Genomic DNA, 16366 nt, shown 5'->3' with positions numbered 1-16366 from the left:
AAGAACAGTTACAAGAAATTTTTTAAATTGTTTGAATCTGCATCTCCATATAAATGCAATATGAATCCAAAATAAAAGCTTTATGTTGAATATAGAGAGAATTATATTAATGTTATTAGTAATTTAACATTTGTAACTACAATAAAAGTACTTTACGAAGTACAAAATAAACTTTTTAACGTATTGAAAAATAACAAAACCAATTTAATTTAAACATCGGAGTAATAAGAATATTTTTTATTGTAAATACATAACATTTATTTAAATACAATATTAATTAGTTACAGTTGAGTTATTTAAATTTTTGTTTTTTTACGTTATCTTAAATAAAAAATGTGTCAGCTATCAAATAGGCGATTTTGAGGTTCGGGTAATTTTAATATTTAATTAATATGTCGTCAGCGCTCGGCGATGGTCGGGGGAAGGAAGGTGATAGATAGATAGCGAGAGTAACGAACAGGTAGCCGGGAGGGAAAGGGGTCGGGGAGAGGAGCGAGCTCAAGCCTACGTGCCGTACGCTAGGTATGTTTTCCCACTACTCCCACTCTCGCTTTGTCCTTCTCCAGCGGTCGCGCAAAGCATACGTACGCACTACGCGCTACACAGCAGCCACGTATTCGTGCCGAAAGTAGTACGTATTTGCGTTCAACGAAAACCTTCCGGCACGAGAACTTCTTCTCCCCATTCTCCGTGTGAGGAGAGCACTTGTGGCTACGTCTTCTTTTCTTAAAGTAAGCTAAATCCTTACTTATGCGCTCATCTCTCCGAGATGACCTTTCTATTTCAGAAGTGTTGTACAGACTCGCGTAATTTTAATTAATTATCCGGGCTTTTTGTTTGCAGGTAACCAGTGCGAGAACTAAGTTTAAACGGTCTACGAGGAAGGTAGTCATTCTGACGGGAGGTTTGAATATTCTGAGAGAAGGAGGAGAAGGAGGAAAGGCATCGTGCATCAACGGAGCAACTCTAGAGGTAAAAATTATTTTTTTGAAACACAAAACTAATAGCTTGCCGACTAAATACTTGTAGCATCTCTACGATTAATCTTGATATTTCTTTATGTTACAGATCGACGCAGTTGCATCCGCCGTCGTCAACGAGTATCGTTACCGCCGATATTAATCATACGAACCGCGGTCGGTTCGTCGGTCGTTCCGCGAGTTCCGCTGAGTATTCGGGCGTAGTTTTTCGACACACGACTTTCTTTTAATTGCGAGTGCCGAACCATCGAACGCGCGAGTGATCGTTGAGTAATTTTCGCGGTATTAAAATCACGGGTCGGGGTGTTCGCGAGTTACTTGTGCGCGGAAGGATGACTCGACACGTCCCATCTGAGAGGAGGAGCAGGCCTCGGATAGGCATCATACATCGGCGGAGCAACTTATAGGTAAATATAAATTTTTTTTTAGAAAATCTTTAGAAAAAAACCTTTTTCTCTTTTTTTATTAATTTTATTAACTGATATATCGTCATGTCTACATTAATATTTTTCATTTTATGTTACAGTCACCGGCAGAACTCCACAACTCCGCTGAAGCTCATGCAGATTGGTAAGTCGCATGATTTTTTTTTTCGTATTTCGTAATTGGGTCTCTCGAACCGGCAACACATCGTCGACCATAATTAATTAATGTCCCCAATTCTAATAACGCGCACAAACAGGGAGTCTTCGAAAAATAGTGCACGCGAAGCGTGCGCATGGTTTCATCTAGTCTTATAAAATACGAGAAGCAATAACTTACTTAAATTAAAGAATGCTATTTTATTCCATGAAAGAAAATTTTCCATCGTAATAAAATATTTCTTTTAAAAATTAAAATATTACATATTTCACGGCACAAAACTGTTTAACTACGTGTAAAAAAAAAAATAAATGTCCCGTATTTTTCAAACGCCCGTACTTCCCCAAACACAAAGTTTCTATGCACTGGATAAGAAAATAAAAAATTGTTTTCCCAATTCAACGCAAGGTGTTAGTTTTATTTCGTTTTTTTCGAAATGTAATAGTTTTGAATAAATTTTCTGAAATGTGGCTCAATCGGTTACTGAAAATAAACAACAAAAAACGTAACGTTTAAATAAATACATAATCTACGACGGTAAACGTTTACCAAGACAGATTTAATCCGGTACAATAGCGAATCCCACGAAATTAGACGGATTGCCGCAGCTATCAAGCCTTTCGTTATCTTCATACATCCGTATGTGGCTATCGAACATCCATAACTGCAAGCGATAAATGGATATATCGGCGCACATATCGTCATGCTTGGCCAAGCTGGCCACGGAGATATATCTGCGTGTATATTGAAACATTCCATGCGGAACAAAGTACGGTAAACTTCGAGTGACTGGATTTTAATTAAATTCATATCGATCGCATTTCCGTTCCCAGTTTACACCTTGGTTATTTTTAATATCTCCATGTTCAAACTCCAATTTCAGAAACAAAAATTCCACTTTAGTTTTCCAGAGTGGCACACGGTGCACGGCGAATACGTTGTGTACCGAAATATGTCAATAAATATGTTTGCGAATATCCCACGCAAAAAAGAATCGCTTTGTAATATGTGCTTTATTTGATTAACAATCTCCATAAGAAAAATTTAGTTGTAAATCGGTATGCTATCGAGATGAATAAAATTAAAATCAAAAGAAATACATATCTAAATAATACGCGCTGAAATATATTTTAACGTTGCGTATAACGAGATTTATACTCGTGCTGATATGCCGGGCGATTTTTTCACGACGTGTAATAAGCGAGTCTCGAAATTCCACAAGTGACTCACGCCGGCGTATTTATTTAAATTCGCGAATAGCAAATTATGCGCTCACCGATGAGTGCCAACTATCGAACGTGCCGGATTTAGCTAACAGGTCCGATTCCAAGGATTAGGGATACAAGGCATATTGCATTGTATACCTCGAGAATATCTGGTGGCAGAATCGGGTCTGCTGGCTTAAACTACATCATTAGGTACGTGTAACTGGAAATTCTAATCCTAACGCGATTCCGCAATGTCATGGATGTAATAATTGCTTCCTCAAAAGTCATCCTATTCAATAATCGCATCTTAATCTTAGTTGAAATGTAAGATTGGCGCCGAAAAGCGCGTATATATTTACAGTATTTCAAGAGTAGTTTCTTAAATACGAGAAGTAATAAAATTGCGCGTATTCCTATCACACATCAATTTTCGACCTACTAGAATTTTTTTTTTTTTTTTCTATAATTATCGGTAAATTACATTTTACATGATTGCGTGGCAAAACAACGTGACGGGTGTACAGTGTAGAGAAAGATTCCGCTAAGTAATTAAAGTCCGGATTTTCCTCGTGGGAAATATAGAAGTATGCAGATAAGAAGATTACGGGACGAAAATATGTCTGGTTTATTAATTTCCGCAGTTATTATCCGATTGCTCTTACCTCGGGGTTCCTCATTAATTCATCGCTTGGCGGATCGGGATAAACAGAGACCTACCCTCGCGTAGAGATTTCCATAATGAAATAAGTAAATCTTATTTTCTAATACGAAATAATTACGTGAGATTATATAAATACCGCGGATACGATGTAAGAACTTTAAATTTGTCATTACTACGTATAATGAAGCGATATTCATCTGCACTACGTCGGAATCTGTAATGATACTTTGTCACTGTCAACTTGGCCGATTAAGAAGATAGAAGGAGACGAGCTGTGCGAATGGGCGGACAAGTAGAGTAAATCTACGATTCGCTTAAGCCGGAAAAGTCTTTTAGACAATTGAATTCATTGTCAGGACTGGAGGGAGGGAGGGAAAAGGAGTGTCTGTCAGATAAAATACGTAGGGAAGTTTTTGTCGCAATTAGATAACAATAATTAAAATCGCATTGTTTGTAAAAATTGCAATGGACGATTGTAATAACGCGAACGACACGCGCATACAAGAGCGAGGTTTATATCCCAAAAAATATTTATAACTTTTTACATTATTAATACTTTTCAATTAAATATAATTTCACTTTAACGTAAAGTCGGATTCAAATAACGCCAAAGTCGGAATCTCTTAGGAACAATTCTACTACATGCTACTTTCAGGAGCGAGAAGAACTAACGCGCGGAAAATCCACAGCTCGTTTAAGCTTGAACGATACCGGAAACTTAATTTCATTCGTCTGACTCGAAAGGGAATTCAAGAGAGCAGAGTCGAAATGCGGGGAAACTCTGAAAGCTTACGACATCCGTACGATTCACGGAACATTTTTGCGTGACAGTCCATAGCCGTAATTACTTTCGGTCCATGTGATTCGTTCCTGCCCTTCCACCGCGATAGATATTGCTTGATCAATAACGCGTTCGCTAAATTCTTTTTTTCTTTTTTTTTTTCTTTTTCGTGACGTAAAACCCCACGTTATTCTTTGCCTCAACAGATGCAGCTTCTTATAAAGTGATTGGAAAATTTGTAGGAGGGATGTATATGAAGTCGTTGTTACCTCTTAATTTAATTGCAACTTAATCTTCTAGAAAAATGATATTGCGATACGACAATCAAATACAAATTGTTCTCCAGGATTATTTTCCTCCGCCGCAATTATGTGCGTAATTGTAAAAAGTATAACAATATATATTGAAAGTAATATCTTATTACTTTATACAATTTTAATGCCTTCGGTCTTTTATAAAGACGACAGCGGAAACGTAATACACAATCGTACCATTTTCCATACTATTTCCACATCCTGAGTTTTTCAATTCGTACGGAATATCAAATCGTTTCCATCGCAGATTTTTCTTGTCGTTTATCAGAGAGAACACGGACTATCTTGAAATTTTAATGACAGGAATATTCAACTTGATCGTTGATATTATTAAACAATTAAAGAATTGACCTGATTTAATTGAGCAACTTTAATTTATATATATATTATATATCAATAATTAATAAAAACTGCAAAAAGTTATAATTCTTTATAAAATTATCGAAAATATTTGCTTTCTAAATTCAGCTCCAAAAAAAAATTAAATTGACAAAAAAATATATTTTATTGTAAAATTTAATGCGTCAAAAGAATAGAGACACATAGTAACGTCGAATAAAACCCAAATGCAATATTTCCGCATATAGATTGCCATTCCCTCGACAAGGCACCGTGTCACACGTCCAACTCCAATTTAACTCGTTTTTGAATTCAAGTCCGACACTGACAGTGATTCGCTCGTCGATAGGGCAAAAAGGCCGCGCAATAACGTCATCAAGAAATTAATGTATTAATTCACCACACTCGTCGATAAAGGAACGAAAGATTAAAAGTACGAGGCGGTATAATACGTACCCATACATATGCGCGCATGTATATCACAACTTTTCTATATTTTTATTGGACATCGTTATATCGAGAGATAGAGAGAGGCTCTGTCGTCTAACCCACTTTGACCCTTTCTGTGACCGCGTGAAAACGCGTTCCAATTTCAGTAACGACGATTTACGACTGACGTGCCCACCGTGACTATCGTCGAAATTTCGAGCAGGCTCGCTCGCAAACTTCCTAATCGCGCATCGCGGCAGGTCGAACGTCTATGCAAGGAGATCGATGGGTTTGCACTTTGTTTTGTAGCGCAGGAATAAGACAGCTGTCTAAACTTTCTTCATAAATTGGGAATACGCCGGTGCGGAAATTCAGGACGAATGATAGACGCGTCAGTAGCAGACAATCAGATCTAATTGCAACGTTTAATTTCGTATTCGTGACTTTTTTCTCTCTTTTTCTTTTTTTTTCTTTTTTTTTTTTTATTTTTAAATACATTTCCGAGCGTCGACGTAACCCAAGTAGTGACGTATCTCAGCAATAAAGCTCACGGGGAGAGCAAAACGAGGCGCAGGTGCTAAAGACCGTCTCGACGACAAGCTTCTCGATAAAAGCAGGGAACCGTATCGGTCTTTGCAGGTCGATCGTTCGCCGAACGGTGGTATCCGCTTTCAACGGGTCCCATCAAACGCGCGATAAAACCGCTTCTCACCTGGGCTTTTGACTTCGAAAAGACACGACACCGATTCGGCGATACCGAACCGCGGGATCCGCCTGGGTGGATCAAAAGTTCGAAAGTGCAGCAAGACGATATTATATAAACGGATGAAAGGGAGACAGAGAGAGAGAGAGAGAGAGAGAGAGAGAGAGAGAGAGAGAGAGAAGGAGAGTTGCTCCTGTGCTCTCAAGATCAGCGCTCGTCGGAGGAATATGTAGCGCGCGGTATTCGATATTCTTTAGACCCACCCAGCGATCCCCATTCAACCTATTCTTACAATGTGCATGCTGGATTTAGCTCGTGGAGATAGATATTCCTAACATTCGTTGAAACGGCCGGCTTTACGGCAGCTTTCGCGCTGAAAGCTCACTCGCATACGGCCGCGCCCGGCCTCCTTGCCTCCATTCCTAAAGCTTCCCATCTCTTCGGCATCCTCCTCCTCACCCAAACATTCGTGCGCAGGTATGTACTCTATCTCCCTCATTCCGTGCGTAGCTTCCTTCTTCGTCTTTTTACCAAACCGGTAAAACTGAACTTCTTTCTTGGCTGCGTCTTTCTCTTTCTCTTCTTTCGTCTTTTTTACTTACGGAATAGTCATCGACCTCCGTCCTCGCTCTTACTTTTTACGCGATCTTTTGCACCTTTTCTTTCTTTCTTTTTGCAGTTTATTGCTTCCGCGTCTCTTGGCAGCGTGCCGTCTCATCTACTCGTAGGGAGGTAACCGAATCAATAAATAGAGAAGCAAATAAGAACGTTAAGAATCGCAGACTCGCGAAAGAACGAACATTTCACGTCGTTAACTGTAAGAATGAAATATCGATTGGCGTGACACGGCGATTCCTTATTTCCATAGTCGTTCGCAAAATAGTTCCTTTATGGACCAATTTGTTCACATTAGCATACTATCGGGACAAAATTTCTTCGTATGGAATGTACAGTTTGGTATATCGTTTGACCGCACGCGCGGCGAAATTCATAACTCCGGCATATTTTATATTACTGTATGAAAATTCAGCAAGCGTGCTTTAACAAAGGTTCGCTGCGGTTTAAAATGTGGATACCCATTGTATGATCGCTGCTCTTTAATTATCGAACATCGAAGCATTGAAATCGCGCGAAGATAAATCTCAAGAGCTGCTACGGGTACGCATGCATTCGATCTCCCGGTATATATATTTTTTTTTTTTTTTTTTTCTAGCGCTCATATAGGACGTATATGTATATGTATAACGATACAGATGTACGCGGCGCGATATAGAATTTCATGCAGAAATCAGAATCACAGTGTACGATTTGTGCCACGACTTTTCTCTACACTAAATCAAATCACGTTTCCCGTTTTTCCTCGGCGGACATCGAGATAAAGATGTCTGCCAGGCTTCCGTGAGCGGAAAGAAGAGTATCGTTTTAATCTCGTTGACCTTTTAATGATAAGGCCTCATACATAACCGAACGCCGGTGGTATAATTGTTCGCTTTCGATAATGATTAAACGAAGTCCGCGAAAACGCTGGCGCAGGCGATTTTGTAGCAATCAGCAATCTGCTAATTAAAAAAGCTGTTGGATACTTCGCGAATATCTCACGGGTACCTCCGTGAGAAAGTAATTATCGAGAATGATAGGAGAAGCGGAATGTTTTACGTAATCCTAATAAATCTCTCAAAGTAATATTGACTCAATTAATATGATTTATTGCCAGTAGGAGTATTACATCGTGACGTACAGCACGCGATATATTTCATCGATTACATTTGATTTTATATTATTTATTATTAGTTATTTATTGTTTTACGACATAGCGGTTTTATATAGGATTAACCACATTCGCGCGTACAAGCCGTATTTTTTTGCAATTTTTAAAAAGTGAGGTTTCTCTCTCCCGAACTTGTTCTATATGCATGTACATACATGTATATTCGATACATATATATCGCAGGGACATAGTCGTCCGCTTCGAGCCGAGTCTTGTACAATGCTCCTACGTTTCTACGCGGACCAACGAGTATTGGAGAGGCATCGCAATGTCTGGAATGTTTAATACCGGCGCAACGACACGGCACCGAGAAATGGTCGGCTTCAACCGCGGAATAAATCTCACGGAATCATACCCATCCGCTGCCATTTCTTGTCTGCCACGTGCGCCACGAGAAAATTTTTCAGAGGCGGAAACGCTTATTGCATTTCTATACATAGCCGGCCTCTAACACAGGGGGCGAGACTTCGCACACGATACCGGCTTAAGATACTAAGTTTATTTGTCAGAAAACTTACTCTCTTGTCTTGTCGTCGGTGCAGAAATATATATATATATATATATATATATATATATATATATATATATATATATATCGCAAGTTATAATCAAAACGCCCTTTACACATTCTGACTGTTACATGAAATGATAAACCTCTGTGACTTCCCGCACGCGATAACTTACCTCTACAAGACAAGCTACCTCTTTGCGACGAAGAAAACGCGAGCGTAAAATGCTGTCGTTACTATCAAGAATGACAGCGCATCTCTATTATAATAATAACTTGATCAAATATCAAACTATATTTTTTAAGAAAAAAAAAACAAATTTTTTAAGCGCAAGAATTAAATATCTCACTAATTAACGCGCTTTTTATATCTTGTCAATTATTATTATTAAAAAGAAATTTTTTTCTATGGCTGTTTACTGTTTTCTGTTGGTATAAGTGGTCTTGTTGTATGGAGTACATGATGTTTACCGGAAGCATTTAATTGCGATTACGAGAGTGGACTTCTATGACTCCGACGGCGGTAGAACATTCGTTAGAATTTCATTAGGGCCGTAAGATCGAACGCGTCTAGGTGATTCGCTTTGAAAGGGTTTGGTTACCGCTTGAATGTTGCTGCAGCTGTACTTGGCCACTGGCCATTGCTGGAAAGCGATTTGTCGGCTCAACATTGTACGGACGGAAACGCGATAGCAGACGGTGATGGCCTCGCTAGTACAAAATCGCATGCATTGCGGATGCGATAAAATAGAAATGCATTCAAAATCTTCCGTAAGATCTGGAGATTCTAAAGATTTAAGATAAAATTGAAATAAATTCTAGTTTATTCCGAATTTAGTTCTTAATTTAAACTTTCAAAGCAAATTCAACAGCATTGTAAATTTGACTCGCTTTTTCTTTTTTCGAATTTATTAAACCATTTACTTAAATAATATTATACGACTACGTATAAAATAGCGGGAATAAAAGATAAGATTAAAAATTTAAAATAAAATTATATTTTATTGATTTACGTACAACTTATAATTACGGAAGGCTTCTTAAAAAAAAAAAAAAAAAAAAAAAAGAGAGAGAGAGAGATGTTTGGAAGTCCAATTTTTAATTAAAAAGATTTTCTCATTGCGTGGGATACGCTCTTATTCGATATTCCGAATAATTGCGGGCGTTGCACGATATTTTCGTTATCTGCTCGATAATGCTGTTCGTGTATTTTGAACGTAGAAATGGTCCGCCGCTTATAAACTTGGGCGCAGCGGCAGCTTTATCCTTAGCTTTAACATAAGGATTGTCCGTGTACTTTGGAAACTTGCTGAAGCAACCATCGTGACTTCCGCCGGGTTTCTTGGGGAAAGGGACGTAGAATCGCGTTGTACGGAGTGTCTTCCTTGCAATCTCGACCGGACGAACATAAGTGGGCCCTGGTTCCTCATCCTTGTAGGGACTGGGAGGGAAATAATCCAACGATGTACTAGTCGTCAAGAATCGGCCTTCAGACACCACTTCTGCTCCACCAAAGTGATGATTTACATTTAAAATATAAATTTAACAAAAAGAAACGAAGCGGCAGAGAAAAATGTAGAAAAAAAAAAAAAAAAAAACTTTACCAAAGGAAATAAAACTGTCAGTTTAACACGCGTATAATTTGCGCGAGTTAAATTTATTAAAAAATCTTTCGCAATAATCTTTGTACGTGAGAGTAACCTGAGAGAAATTTCCAATTCTACAGAGAATCTACGAGGAGCTTTTAACACGATGGACTTTTAAGGAATTCTCTGTGAAAAGAATTTTAAATATTTATGATACTAATTGAGATTTTATTTAATTGCTGCCGAATATTTTTTCTTCCCAAGATATTTCATGTAACAGTTAAAAATATGTTTCTCTCAAAAGCGTTTTTTTTTTTATAACGAAATAAAACTATTTAATTATATGCTGCTACGTAAAATGAAAGAAATAGAATTTAAAAAAATTTAATTTATACGTTTATATTCCATTCCGTCATTATAAACTTTTTTTATTTTGTAATTGAGAAAGTTCTCATGTTGCATTACACGTACACGTACATAACATACATGTAAGATAATTAAAGTAAAATTAACAAACGGTTAAATTTTATATAATATTTTTAATTGGCAGTTTTATTGGCTGTATGAAAGTTGTCGGAAAAATATTATGCTATTACGTTTCGTATGTAAACGAAACTTACGCATTTCTATTAAAAATTATGCGTTCGAGTTTATCGTAAGTTATACCTAAGGGAGATCGAATAGGAAGTGACATAACGGAGATGCACTTACTTTTACCAACTCTTTCGATAGGATCGTAAGGCTCATAAGAGTACGATGGATAGGAACTCAGGCAAATATTCGCGTATCCCGGCCCACCAAGCGGATTGGGCTTGATCTTCATATTAGGTGGAACTGGGGTCTTTTTTCTCGCTTCTACTTTCAGTTGCGGACTGAAGTAAGAAGATTTACCAAAGCATCCATACCAGTCCCCGGGCGTCGAATGCTTCTTCGATAGAGATGTCGGTAGCATGCGACCACCAATCTTCCTCTTTTCGCCTTCTATCTGAATACATCGTAAAATTTTACATGATGTATATCAAAGCTATAAAGATTTCGTTCTTCTCTCCCTCTCTCGTGACATTTTTATTAAAGTAAAAAATGATAAAGACAAATTGAATAATTGGAATTAACCGTGAAATCTATAATTAAAATAAAATTTTCGTGCACTTTATATTTAATAAAGTGCAACTAATTGATGAACGTTCCTATTAAATTAGCACTATAGTTACTTACATTAAAAAGTATTATATTTAATCAAACTTCGCTAAATAATGGTCTCCAAGAAAGGGTATAAATTCTTTTGACATTCAATTAAAGTTTAAATCTTAATTGATACCTTACATAAGAAACTTTCAAGTTTCTCAGCGTTTTATTTCCAAGAAATAATCAAGTATCGATTTTTTACGTTTTCACATGTTATAAATATATACCCGTTGCCTCGCCTTCTCGCGCCATGGCTCCGTAAGTGACTCGCCTTCAAAAATTCGCCCATATTTCTTTTCGAATAATTGATCGGGATATGTGCTGAGAATTTGACGTCCTTTGGCTACGTTTTCACGAAATTTTATAGGCTCCCGATGAATATCAAAAGGACTCGACGGCGGGTCGCTAAAGAAACCTAAAAAGATTTTATCCACAAAAATTTCCTCCCATAAAAAAAAAAAAAACACATGTGGAGAATGTTTTATTATTTAGTTTTACATGTTCATTACCCACTCGTTCGAGATCAATTTTTCCATAGTGGCGGCCAACAAGAGCAACATCAACTGTTCGTCTTTTACTCATATTTTTTAACAATTCTAACCAATATTATGTTGTTTTTCACGCAAAGTAACCTAAAATTTTATTGTGACATAATGAGGACAGTTTTATGCGAAACGCGCAATCGATCTTTGATTATCGAAAGTAAGATAACAAAAAGTATTAATCCGGGAAAAACTTTCAATTACGTTTCGCGTAGAATTATATACACATATATACACTCTGATATACACTTCAATATAATTATGTAAAATATTAATTAAACGTAACAACAGTTAAATTTATAATGCACACTATGGAAATCACATGGTAGCGTCTTGAGCATTAAGAGTGAACTTATGAGTAATTGACCCGGTTGCTGCTAGTAATGAGACGTTCTTAATGAGTTGACGTTAGTACTAGCGGATATCTACAGAATTCTCGTTGCGGTAACACTGGAAACATTTCATTACCGCCTGTTTGGAGAGACCTGAACGCTGAAGGAGTTGCGCATTTGCGAGAGAAGCGATTATAATTGTGTACGGTCTGGTCTCGTTAATGACGAAATAAAAAGATCACTGCGACAATGATGAGATGCTCCGATAAGAGCTTGTCCGACAGCTGATAATTACAACGACGCAATCACTTTAAAGTTACTATTGAATGGAAGTTCACAACTCACTCCATATTTCTGACTTTTCGAATAAAAAAAAAAGGAAGAAAAATCAGACCTATCTTTCCAATTTCTTTTTCTTTTTTTTTTCTCTCGTTTCAAATGGTCGGAGTTGTCGACGATATCGCACGACTGCAAGTTCTCGCCGTAAAAAGACCGAGTTTGTCTTCGCCCGTAGTCATGCGTACGTGTCAAACCGGTAATTTCCACGGTCTCTATCTACCACCTAAAATGCTTCCGCGCGATTCGCCGTACAGTTCGCGAAGCGGGGCGACAACGGCCGCGATAATAACTAAACTTTCGATTGCCGAGGCAACCCATTAAGATAAGACCTCGGGAGCCTCGGAGGCTGAGGGGAACAACCGCTTTCGAAGTGGGAGCAGTTGAGGAATCTGTAAGAAATCGCTGGAGAGCCGGGGATTGCGGGTAAGCGGTAAGAGGGAAAAAGCAGGACGAAAAGGAATCGGAAAGAAATCGACGGCCGGAATAACAGGGAAAACGGTAGAATGGAAAGGGATAAAGGGAGGTAGGACGGCGGGGATGGACGAGATAGAGGCGAAAGTGGTGGGTAGGTCGATCGAGATGTCAGCGGTGGAAATGGAAAAATGTTGATATACATCGCTCGCGCGATAAGGCGGGTAGATCGATTAAGATTAAACGTCTGGTCGCCGAGTTTAAGACAAGTTACATTGGAAACTCGGGGGAATCGCCTCCCGCAGAATTGAAATCAAGAACGTGACCGTTTAATTTGCAAATGGAAGGAGAACGATTGGCTCGCTAAGCTCAGTTCGACTCGCCTCGATTCGCTGCGTTCCCGACACCACGAGGAAATCATGATAGTGCTTTGTCCTGTGATTACAGAATATTCCCCGGTGCATTGTTCGAATGACGCGCGGGTAATGTTTTTTTTTTTTTTTTTGATAGATGTTTAAATAAAGTTCAGATGTTTCGGTAAAAACCATTTGTTGCTGATAAAAATAATCTCGCTCCGCAATTATTCGGCAAAATGTCCAAAAGTTTGTTATAAAAACAAAACAAAAAAAAAATTGGAGTAACTAGAACATACGCGGACGACTTTGTTCTGTAATGTCACGATATTTTGCGCTCCGTCATCACCTTTTTCAAACTACTCTGAAAATCGTGAACATTTTTGGTTATTACCTTATCATCTGTGCTTCGATGATAGTCGAAATGGAAAACGGCAAACGGTATTGACTATTTCGAAAGGTCGGTATCATCTTGATTCAATCCCATTAGCAAGAAAAGTTGAAGTGAAAAACGTCCATCGCTATTTGTGAACCATGGCGTATTTGAGGAAATAACAAAAAAAGAAAAAAGATAAAAAAAAATCGTAAAAGTGAACCGCGTTGTCATTGCAGCTAAAATCGATTTAGGAAGGACATTCTCTCCGATATTCCAATGCAATCACTTTAATTCTGTGCTGTCCACTGCTTAGAGAAGGTTTACCGAGAAAACAAGCCGTCAATTGCAACGGCAATAATGGCGTAATCGTAAACATGAAACGTACAAACGAGTTATCTATATTCGGCACGTGTTTCTGGCACGGGCTCGACGGTTTAATAGGGGGTCTTACAGAATTGCGGAATTATCGATGCCATGGTAGTATTGCCAAACCACATCCATTAATTCAACGTTAGCCTAAGGGGGTTTAAATAATTAATCGAGGGACCCGCCCGTCGCGATTAAACGCTACAATTAAGCCGAAGGTTCGCCAGACGTCCGTACTAGCAATCACCCTACCTTTCTATGTTCTCAATTTCTGTAAGAGATACAAATCAGCAAGCTGCAACACTATTCAGCGCTTGGTTGCAGATACAAATAAACCTTATCGACGTATCGCGATACCGTCTCTATAATTTAATACCGAAAAGATTAAAATTTAAAATGCGGACGCATTAGCCGCTGAATTCTTACGTTGTGCATACTTAAAATCCGCCTTTTACATTATTATGTCAACCGCAACGCGACAACACACTCGCGCTAATCTTATTAAATAATTAGCAAAAGAGAGCCACGTTATCTAAAATTAAATCACTTGCATGGTGTTGAACTGCGTACATACTCCCTGCTTGGGAAGCTATCCCACTTGCCGTAGTCAAAGAGCCAAACTGTTTATACTGACTGAGTGTCGCGATTGTTGGCAAATTGGCGGTGGACGGATCTGTCGACGATGGCCGGGGTTTGATGAAGTAATGGACGTTCTCTGTCGGCGTGTTGACCTGGCCGGGTCACATACATTGTAATGGTACGTACACAAAGCCGACAGGCAGCGTGGTGACTGCCAATACGCATTTAGCTTTGTACGTAAGCTCTGTATGTGCATACACCATGTATCTGTACACGATGCGTACTAACGTAAACCGTGGACCGTTCATGCGTCGACCGTTCGCCGCATCGTCTTCAAGTTCTTGCTTCCCCCACGTGCCGGTGCGCGTATCTGCACTCGCTTATACCTTTTCGATAAAATTAGAGTTTCCTCTTTTCTCTTTTTTTTTTTTAAACACACGAAACGAAATTATTAACATTACACCGCGGCAGGGCAATATATCGAAAGTAATCGCACCCCAAAATGTTCGGGGCGGCGTGATTTTTATGGGCGTACAGCACGCCGCGTGTCCCTTTTTTTTTTTTTTTTCTTTTTTTCAAGCATCCGCAACTTGACTGCGTCGAGATGATGCATAGCTCACCCGCGGTATGCGCCAGAAGATTCCACGTGTCGCGCATCCACTACGTGCCGCCGCGGTACGAAATTATGACAAAGGGTTTATGTCTTTCTCTGCTCTGCCACCTCGCAAAAAGAGAAACGTTGCTCATGCGAGCGGTACGACACAATGGAGGCACGGAGAAGTGTACAGTAGCGTAGTCGAGAGCTATACCGAAATAAAGCGGTTTGTTTCACCGGTGCTGTTTTAGAAATGCCTGCGTCATGAACGTACGGTGATATTTCCCTTAATCAAGGGTAGCGCGCGCCACAAACGTTGACAAAGAAGAAGCGTGTTTAACAGTATTATGTATTTCTAAATAAATTGCGATTGCGATTATTTTACATGTAATTACGCCGTCTTCTCCTTCGTGTGAAGAGATTGCTTAAAAAATTTTTTTTTTATGAATTATCTCGCCGTATTCTTCATGAATTTAAAGACGCTTATTTCTTACCGATAATTAATTAGCACTCTTCAATACCGGACCGTTGCTTCTGTTAAAGAACATTTATATATATAGAGAGAGAGAGAGAAAGAAAAAGAGAAGTACGTCGCAACGAGCTGCGCAAAAGAAATTGTGGGCGACGAAATAATTTGCTCATTCGAAACACACTCATGCGTTATGTTACGCTACATCATTTACGTCAACAACGGCGAGAATATTCTTTACATCTGTCTGCACTCTCTCTCCCTCTCTCTCATTCACATAGCAAACGTCAGTGCCAACATTCTGATTTAGTATTTTTCCAGGACAGTGTATTGTTGAAAAGGGTGCTTTTAAAAACCGCGACGCTTAACGCATCCAGTCTGCCCGGAGTATAGCAACGGGCGGGGGAAGGGGAGGGGGAGGGAAAGGGTGTTCTTTTTTCTGCCAGCTCTCGTGCGCATCGTTTTTTTCAATTTTTCGTCCGGCACTCGGCACTCCAGAGCGAAGCCTCTTCCGGCGGCTTTTATCGTAGCTCGACTCGTCCAGTGAGTTTATCATTGTGTCGCTTTCCCAGACCGCTATGAAACCCTCGAATAAGTCTTCTCAACCAACACGTCGAACGGAATTGTTTCACTGGCAAGAGGGAGAAAGACGAGAGAGCACGCGGAGGGCAAATATCATAAATGTAGAATAAATACCGGGGGGAGACTACGGGTAATGATATTCCGGCGCGGTATCGATTTCCGTCGTCATTGTGTTGAGGATAATTTAAAGATCATTAAAAAAAAAAGAAAAAAAAAAGAGTCATCCCGGCCTGCGCCGAGCAGTTTCTCTTTTCGACGAATAAGTGGCTATAAAGAATGCAATAGAGTTGAATTAATGGGATATCTCTTCGTAATGGATGCTAAGTAATGCTCTTCCGACGGTTTCTTTTTTCCCTCTCTTCCCCGGCAGAAGGAGGA

At 39.1% G+C, this 16366-nt stretch overlaps 1 protein-coding gene and 1 long non-coding RNA gene across 2 annotated transcripts; one reads left to right on the top strand and one right to left on the bottom strand.

The window, feature by feature from the left end:
* Positions 1-370: 370 nt before the first annotated feature.
* LOC139101916 (uncharacterized) lies at positions 371-4624 on the top strand. Its single transcript, XR_011545640.1, has 3 exons — positions 371-972; positions 1069-1387; positions 1507-4624. It is a non-coding gene; the product is annotated as an uncharacterized lncRNA (long non-coding RNA).
* A 4765-nt stretch (positions 4625-9389) lies between these two features.
* Positions 9390-11626, bottom strand: LOC139113291 (cilia-and flagella-associated protein 96). The gene is made up of 4 exons (XM_070674370.1): positions 11554-11626; positions 11272-11459; positions 10571-10844; positions 9390-9775 (listed from the first exon to the last, which is right to left on the bottom strand). Exons 1-4 carry the CDS (start codon positions 11624-11626, stop codon positions 9390-9392), a joined length of 921 nt encoding a protein of 306 aa, XP_070530471.1.
* Positions 11627-16366: the final 4740 nt, after the last annotated feature.

This window comes from Cardiocondyla obscurior, linkage group LG01, assembly GCF_019399895.1.
Source record: "Cardiocondyla obscurior isolate alpha-2009 linkage group LG01, Cobs3.1, whole genome shotgun sequence".
Lineage (NCBI taxonomy): Eukaryota > Metazoa > Arthropoda > Insecta > Hymenoptera > Formicidae > Cardiocondyla > Cardiocondyla obscurior.
This window is presented reverse-complemented; position numbering and strand designations above follow the sequence as displayed.

Bases quoted from the DNA above. Each gene is read 5' to 3' on its own strand.
- LOC139113291 (XM_070674370.1), bottom strand. From the start codon at position 11,626: ATGAGTAAAAGACGAACAGTTGATGTTGCTCTTGTTGGCCGCCACTAT. The intron at 10,845-11,271 runs GTATATATTTAT...CGATGTATTCAG, and splicing joins GCGAGAAGGCGAGGCAACGG to ATAGAAGGCGAAAAGAGGAA. The intron at 9,776-10,570 runs GTAAGTGCATCT...TTGGTGGAGCAG, and splicing joins TATCGAAAGAGTTGGTAAAA to AAGTGGTGTCTGAAGGCCGA.